The sequence below is a fragment of the Vitis vinifera genome, chromosome 12 (genome assembly GCF_030704535.1).
Source record: "Vitis vinifera cultivar Pinot Noir 40024 chromosome 12, ASM3070453v1".
In the NCBI taxonomy this organism is placed as follows: Eukaryota; Viridiplantae; Streptophyta; class Magnoliopsida; order Vitales; family Vitaceae; genus Vitis; species Vitis vinifera.
In genome coordinates this window covers 5,720,079-5,728,673 of record NC_081816.1, presented here as the reverse complement: position 1 = coordinate 5,728,673, position 8,595 = coordinate 5,720,079, and the positions used below count along the sequence as shown (strand labels likewise).

Sequence of the window (8,595 nt, the reverse complement as noted above, 5' to 3'; positions counted from 1 at the left end):
TCATGTGAAGTCGGCTGACATCCAAATCTTCTTTGGAAATTGATGGTTTGCATATGGGTGACGACTTGACAGCTTGATTTCGCCTTGAGTAATTAAATGTTGTGATTATGAGTAGAAGGTTGATGTTGATATCTTGAAATATGAAGCTTATCCTATACGATATAAACTTGTGGTATGAGATTTTCCTGCCAACCAATCACCCACCATTAATTTATCATCACATTAATTTCTACACAGGATTATCACAAGTGCCCTAGCCTCCTCCCCACCTGCTCTCTAAAGAAATTTTCAAATCTCACCTAAAAGATTTTGTCTGAAGAAATTCTTTTCACATATTCTAGAAAATAATTTTGAAATCAAACCCAAGTTTTCTTTATAAGAAAAGATAAATTTCATGTAATGTATAAGAGTATGTTCGGAAGTGTTTTGAAAAATAGTTTGTTAAAACAGTTTTTGAAAATTATTTTGTGATGTTTATAAAATAAAAGTTTATTTGATAACTTAAAATGGTTGTAACCTATTTTTTATATTTTTAAATATGTTTTAAAAATAGTTTTTATATGTAATGTTTTATTTTTAATCTTTGTTTATATTTATATAATTATTTTTTAAAAAGAATCTTTAGAAAAGACGTGAAAACAATTAAAAATGATATTAAAAACACCTTGTTTTATATTTTTTTTTAAAAACAAAAAACCGTTTTCTGTTTTTTAAAATAAAAAACCGCTTTCTATTTTTTAAAACAAAAAATCGTTTTATGATTATCAAACATATTTTTTTATATTTTTGTTTTGGAGTATAAAAAACTATTTAAAAAAATTATCAAACAAAGTTTAAATTTAATTAAGGCTCATGATAATGAACTAAATAGATATTAGCACCATAAGTATATAACATTTTTAAAAATTATCTTTAAAATTACTTTAGGTTTGCTATATACTTACAATACTAATTATTGAAAAATTGGATCAATTACCAGCTTGCTCCGTTACATTGTGTCCTACTTTTATCTCACTCGTATATACTAGATTTCATTAACCTTTTTACTTAGAACTAATTTATTTATATTTAACCGCATTGGTGTCTATCATGCTCTCATATATTTATATTATCATCCAATGATTTAGCTTTTATCGTATATTTTTTTATGAACAAAATTGAAAACTCGATAAGTACTGAATCAACACCCTAGAATTTTCCATACTTTTATTTTTATTAATAGGCTAATTAATGAGCCTAGGGTTTGTACCATGTTTTCTCATCCTATTTTTGGTAAATTTTGTGATAAGAGAAGTGAAGTTTTGTTGGGGTTTACTAAGCTTAAGAGTCCACACTAAAGTCAAGTGATGTAAATGAAGTGCAACCAAATGAAAGCAACGAGTCATTATTATTAATTGATATATAAATATAATGCGTGTATGAGTTTTTCAAAACATGTGAAATTGATAGAAAGTTTTGGTCCATGAATTGGACATTTCTCCGAAGGATGACGAAGACCCATTTGATTTCACATCTAGAGAATAACATGTGCTATTGACTTGATTGAGAACATTGACTGAGCCCTCTGTATGTGTGTTTTCAATTATTTGAGAAGCTTTTTCCAAAACAATTATGAAAAATTAAATAAAATTTTTAAATAGTTTTTAAAATTATTTTATGATATTTTATAAAACCAAAGTCTATTTAAAAAATTAAAATATTTTTAATATGTTTTTTATGTTTTTAAAATAACTTTTATACGAAGTAATTTATTTTTAATCATTTTTCATATTTGTATAATTATTTTATAAATCAATTATAAAAAAATAAGTGAAAATAATTAAAAATAGAAAACTTTTTTCTACTTTTAAAAATAAAATACTATTTTCTATTGTCTATTTATTAAATATGTTTTCTTGTATTTCTATTATGGAGAATAGAAAATTATTTTTGAAAATAGTTATTAAATAAAACTTTAATTTTTAAAAATTGTTATAAAAATAAAGTGCTTTTGAAAGCTTATTTCGATTATTTATAATTATTTAACTTGTTATCTAGTAATTGTTTTAAAAATTGACTGAAAATAAAATATTATAAATAAAAATTATTTTTTAAAAATATTATAAATACATAAAATAGATTAACAACACTCCAAATTCTCAAATAAAAAAAAAGGAAATACTTCCTAATTTTTATATTAAACTCTTTTAAACCATATCTTCACCAAAACAAATATAAAAACTCGTATTCTTTCTAGTTTTAACCCTTGTCATTGATTAGGACCTAAGTTAGTCTCACTTAAGTGGCCACTAAATCAAAGTTAAGAGATATAATAGAAAGAAAATAGTTGAAATATGTAGTACTAAAAAGCTTTTTAATATAAGATATTTTTCGACTTTTCGTGGCGATGAATTTTGAATGTTTTAAGGCTACTTAAGTCCAAAAATTGCAAAATGGCAATCTATTGAAAACCAAAACTTAATTATCATAACTTATAATTATCACATTATTGTTGAATGAACTTCAAGAGACAACCATGATCTCATTTGAAACCATAAAAATGGCATGAAGACTTCCATCTTTTTGACTTTCTTGGAATCTTCAACTCTCAAACCTACCGGCCATAAAAATAACAATAAAAATAAAAATAAATAAATAGTGGGGGACAAGCTTGCCGATGGGTTGACAATGAATGATGGGGTTTCCTTCCTCAAGCATTGACCAAAAGATAGGTAGTAGATATCCACACCGGAAAGTGTTTTTTGAAAACAATATTCTGTTTTCTCTAGCAAGTGATTAATTGGATCATCAAACTGACTTTGAATCTTCAAAGAAATGGGGTTGAACTTTGACTGAAGTGGATTAATTATTCATCATATTTCTTATTGTAGTAATATCAGATATGGTATACTTTTTTATTGAATCAATCACAGCTTACGACTGTTGAAAATGATGCCTTAACTTTAGGGATTGAAATGTATACAGATATAAACATGTTGGCACATCGTTTATAACATGAATTCAAATCTGTGTGAAAAGTATCTTTCTTTCTTTCTTTCTTTCTTTCTTTTCAAGCTGTCACCAAAGTATATCCCCATTGAATATTAGTTTCAAATCCACACAAGGCTTGGTGTTCCTTTTGATATTGAAGACTTCAACTCTTGAGGCTTATTTTATGTTTGTCCACTTGGGTACGTGTTTGGATATCATCATCATCATAATCCCAGCATGATATTTTGTTAGTATCATATGCAAGGAGGGTGAGGTAATTTAGGGTTTAATTCCGGCTTGACCAAGTTTAGTGATGTAGAAATATTCGCCCGTCCTTAGAAAATTTTGAACCGGTACCTCTCCTAACTTGAGATAATAGTTTACAATATCTACGATAATGATCCTAGTGATTATCGAGAATTTTAAAGAAGATTAATTGCTTTCAAAATGATGTAGATGATGATCGAGTACTAATTAATAATTTTTTAAACCATGGATTAAAATTTATATATATCTTGAAATCAAACATAATTTAATGGTGATGATCAGATAAAAATTGAGATGATTATTGATATTCTTAATAATAAAAATTTATTATTGGTGTAAGAAATAATTTTTAAATTAACGACTTCGTGGATAATGGGTTTTTTGTTTTCAATTTAATTTACGGTTTTGGTGCATGATTGGCTAATTTTATTAAAAGAGATATTTTAACTTAAAATAGAGTTTAGGGTTTACTAGTAAGTAATTCTACTAAAAGTGTTTTTAGTCGTTAATATTTATATTAATATCACTTTCATACCCTTACTATACAATCAAATAATTTTAGTAGGGAAAAAAAAGGAAATATGATTTTAGTTTTTTTTCCTCCTTGGAAAGATAAGAAGAAGAAAAGGTAGCCTTTCCATTTCTGCCTTCTCCCTCAATTCTCCTTCCTTGGTACGTCATACTCTCTAGCTAACGCCCATGTGTCGAGTAGAACAACTTGAATCCTAAAGTAAAATGATTTAGCATGGCCCATATGTCAACACGTTTCCATATGTCTACACATTTCTAATTATTTCTATCAAGGAAAAGAGAAAGCCTTTTGTCACATCAATCACCCAAATCTTTGGTCACAATGAAGAAATTAAAAAGAGAAGTGCATGCCTTGTGTCACCAATGAACCTAATCTTTATTCATGGGTGAACCCAATCTTTATTCATGGGTGTGAGGGAAAATGTATGAATTTTCATCCTTGTGGCCGAGAGAGAGAGAGAGAGAGAGAGAGAGAGAGAGAGAGAGAGAGAGGGAGGGAGGATCACATGCATTGTATATAAAGTTACACAAGAGACATGAATAATAGTATAGACTTTGGACTTAGAGTGGGTAGAAACATCTCATTTAATTGAATCACGTTTTGTTTATGCCATTTTTGTGCTCAAAAGCAAAACCCTTTTCACATTTAGTGTTATACCTCTTGAATTTGGGTTACTCATTTCTTCATTTTTGGACTTCCACCAACAACCCTTGGGCCCTACTTTGATTTTGTTTGCTAATATCTTTTGCCTCTTCTTCCTCTTCCTCTTCTTCTTCTTATCCATATAATCTTCTACTTACAATGAAAAAATTATTTTTCTTATAATTTTTCAAAAATATGTTATCTATTATTATTTTCATTTTATCTATTTAAAAAAAAAAGAATTTATATATCAAAACTCATATTACAAGGCAACTTGGCATCTATATTTAGAAACAAAGAAATGGAGTATTTTCAATGTGTGGTTGATTTTGAGCCAACAAGACTCCAATACCAACTAGAATGTTTGAAGATGAATACACAAAGGATGATGCCCTCGTTGGCTAGGTCCATCTTACCCCTTTCAAGAGGGTTCATTAAATACATGTCACGTGTGTCACGTGTGTCACGCCCAAAGTTGTAGGGTACCCCATAAGTTTGAATTAAATGGCCTTTCACAAGGAAGAAACGTGGGGAAAGGGTTAAGAGGACAAAGACCCTCTTGCTCTTTTTGACTTGTCTTCAAATAATGCGGCCCACTTCTCACTTTCTCATTTTCCATCTCTATCCTCTTAGGGATCACCAAAACTTACCTCTAAGTTCTAACTATTCATAAAATTTCGGCCATTTTTACTTTCAACTATGACTTTTTCTAACCAAGTGAATACCACATAAGATAAATCTAATTTGTACGTCTGAAATTCAGATCTTTTTTTTATATTTAAGTCGTATATTATTAAGATAGAATAATAAGTTAGATAAAAAAACTTTTTCGACCCTTGTGAAATGGTTGGTTGTAGATGTAGTTATCAAATGTTTAAGAGTGTAGTTGCTTTCTCAATGGCTTTTCAAATGATCTTAGACTAAGTGTAAGTCAACTAAAACTTTGATGGTGAATTTAATTAGTATTTAATAGGTGGGTTTGTGAATATTATTATTCTTTATTTGGAATATAATAATGTGGAGAAAAAGCAAAGAAAAATTTGAAAAAAAAAAAGGTAGAAGAGTAGATGAGTGGAAAAGGCGATGGATTCGGCCCAAAGAAGGCGAAGGAGTCAAGGCGAGCGGGCCGGACCCACGAGATTGGTTGACTCAGACCCACTCCTTTTCGTCACGAGTAAGGTGCCGGGCCAATCGCGGCGGTTGAATTCTTTGGAATGGGTCAATCTCAGCCGTTGAATTTTATAGATGATTGGGCCCCCACCGACCCCCAGACTGGTCCCCACTCTTTTGCCACCTGTCATCTGACGAACCATCCTACGTCACCTCCGATCCCTCCAATTCTCTCAAGCCACCTGCTGTCCAGTTCCATACAATTCAGTCTTCTTCTCCATTTCTCCACCCCTTTTTATTGCCGGGTCTGTCGCACCGTTAAAAGATTCACAATATCTCTCCTCTCTACTTTCTCTCTCTAGATTTCTCTCTTCATTTATGGCCAAAGGCAGTGGACTCTCCTTTGGGTCAGATCCAATCTTCTTCCTTCACAAACCAATAGTTATAAATTCATTTCCGGAGGATCACAGCAAGAGGTTTGCGGCCATGGATGCCACTAAAAACCAGTCCACTACCACTATTCAATTCCCAGTCAACCTCAACTGTGCTCACCCAGATTCTCCGGTTCCCGACGACGAAAAGCCCAGAATTGTCGATGAGATGGACTTTTTTGCTGATAAAAACCGCGACTCCAAGCCACCCACTACAGATAACAAGAACTCTCCCTATTATTTCAATGTAAACGTGAGTACCCCCTTTTTTTTTCTTTTGGTATGATAATTCAATCATGTTTTGTGGGTTTTTTTTTATTGATTTGTTTTTTGGATTGGGTTTTTGTAGACTGGCTTGCACCTTCTTACTGCTAATACCAGCAGCGATCAGTCCATGGTGGATGATGGGATGTCGCCCCCGAACGTGGATGACAAGCGAGTTAAGAATGAGGTGAGAGAATGAAAGATTATGGAATTGTGTTGTGCTTTTTTTGGATTTTTATTTGCTAATTTGTTGACTGCTGATGGTTTCAGCTGGTGGTTCTTCAAGCTGAGATCGAGCGGATGCACGCAGAGAATGAGCGATTGAGGAGCATGCTGAACCAGGTTACTAACAACTACAACGCACTCCAGGTGCATATGGTGGCACTGATGCAAGATCAGAAGGCGGAGAACAATGAAGAACATGATCAGAAGCATAGTGGTAATAATAACGGAGGAGTTGTGGTGCCTAGACAGTTTATTGATCTTGGCCTTGCTGCTAAAGCTGAAGTCGAAGAGCCTTCGCTGTCTTCATCAGAAGGAAGGAGCGGTGACCGATCCGGATCACCCATAAACAACGGAGAAGTGGGTTCGAAGGAGTTGGAGCTGAGGAAGAATGAGAAGAAGGAATACAGCAGTGGAATTGGAAGAGAAGAAAGCCCAGATCAAGGATCCCAATGGGGAGCTAACAAGGTTCCCAGGTTGAATCCCTCCAAAAATGTTGATCAAACCGAAGCAACCATGAGGAAAGCCCGTGTCTCAGTTCGAGCACGATCTGAAGCACCTATGGTAGGTCACTAGATCGAATTGAGAACATCAAATGCTAAAAAATTGTAGAAATTAATTGTTCATCAATCAACTTAATCGGGAATTCATTTGTTGGTTTCAGATCACTGATGGATGCCAATGGAGGAAGTATGGGCAGAAGATGGCAAAGGGAAATCCATGCCCTCGAGCTTATTATCGATGCACCATGGCTGCAGGTTGTCCGGTCCGCAAACAAGTATGGATCACTTTCCCTGTTATTAAATTTTTATCATAACTTGAATTTTTGGTGAAGATGGTTTAGGGCTAATTTGAATTGTGATACTGGAATAGGTGCAAAGATGCGCGGAGGATCGGAGTATTCTCATCACCACATATGAAGGTAATCACAACCACCCACTGCCGCCTGCTGCCATGGCAATGGCGTCGACCACTTCGTCTGCAGCGCGAATGCTACTGTCCGGGTCAATGCCCAGTGCTGATGGGCTAATGAACTCCAATTTCCTCGCCAGGACCGTCCTTCCTTGCTCCTCTAGCATGGCTACTATATCAGCTTCAGCCCCATTCCCTACTGTTACATTAGACCTTACTCAAAACCCCAACCCCTTACAATTCCAAAGGCCACCAAGCCAATTCTATGTCCCCTCCCCCAACCCAACTCAGAACCTCGCCGGGCCGGCCGCTGCAACACCCTCTTCACTGCTGCCTCAAATCTTCAATCAAGCCCTTTACAATCAGTCAAAGTTCTCTGGCCTGCAAATGTCTCAAGACATGGAAGCAGCTCAATTACCGACCCACCACCAACCATCATCACAGCAACAGTCACAGCAGAACTCTCTGGCTGAAACGGTGAGTGCAGCAACTGCTGCCATTACAGCTGACCCCAACTTCACTGCAGCACTAGCGGCTGCCATCACCTCCATTATTGGTGGTGCTCAACCTCAACCAAACAGTAGTACTAACAATAACGCCAACACCACAGTCCCCACCACCAGCAACAGTGGCAACATTACTACTAGCAACAGCAATAGTAATGGCAGCAACAAACTCTGCAATTCAAAATTTCCAGGGAACTGATCATCATCATCATCATCAAGTAATTCATTCTCCCTCAATTTTTGTTTTTTTTTGGGTTGGGAAATGGGATAGTACAATTTTTTTGTTATCAGAATAATGTGATCCTAGTTGTTTGTCAATACATGAGAAAATGAAAAAAGAAAAAAGAGAAAATAAAGTGAATAGATATTGTTTCTTTGTATGGATGTGGAAATCAGAGGAAAGAGTGTTGAATTTTTCCATCTTATGCTTTGCGAATTTTGTCAATGTTGCTTTTGTATTCATCTAAAGAACAAGCCAAATACATAAAGAAAAGAACAAAGCAATGACATATAGGAAGAGCACATTGGAATCATTCTTCCTTTTGGAGTTTACTCGTGGTATCTTGCAGTCAAGAAAACCGTCTCCAAAGTAGTTAAAAAAGATGGGACTTGTTTGACACGCAAGAGAGTCGAGAGATTTGGGTGGTATTCTCTCCTCTCTTCTTACTCGGTTTTCCATTTTAAGGCATATGGGACGGTAGGTGGGGGTCCATTATTCATGGGCAGTCTATCAAAATTG

At 34.2% G+C, this 8,595-nt stretch overlaps 1 protein-coding gene across 1 annotated transcript; it reads left to right on the top strand.

The window, feature by feature from the left end:
* Positions 1–5,768: 5,768 nt before the first annotated feature.
* On the top strand, positions 5,769–8,236 carry LOC100243099 (probable WRKY transcription factor 31). The gene is made up of 5 exons (XM_002269660.5): positions 5,769–6,205; positions 6,302–6,403; positions 6,487–7,002; positions 7,103–7,216; positions 7,312–8,236. Exons 1-5 carry the CDS (start codon positions 5,900–5,902, stop codon positions 8,053–8,055), a joined length of 1,782 nt encoding a protein of 593 aa, XP_002269696.2. The 5' UTR covers positions 5,769–5,899; the 3' UTR covers positions 8,056–8,236.
* Positions 8,237–8,595: the final 359 nt, after the last annotated feature.

What these genes read in the sequence shown, in the direction of transcription:
- LOC100243099 (XM_002269660.5), top strand. Translation starts at nt 5,900, where the DNA reads ATGGCCAAAGGCAGTGGACTCTCCTTTGGGTCAGATCCAATCTTCTTC. An exon ending in ACAAGCGAGTTAAGAATGAG is followed by an intron (nt 6,404 to 6,486) that starts GTGAGAGAATGA and finishes TGATGGTTTCAG; the next exon opens with CTGGTGGTTCTTCAAGCTGA. An exon ending in GTTGTCCGGTCCGCAAACAA is followed by an intron (nt 7,217 to 7,311) that starts GTATGGATCACT and finishes ATACTGGAATAG; the next exon opens with GTGCAAAGATGCGCGGAGGA.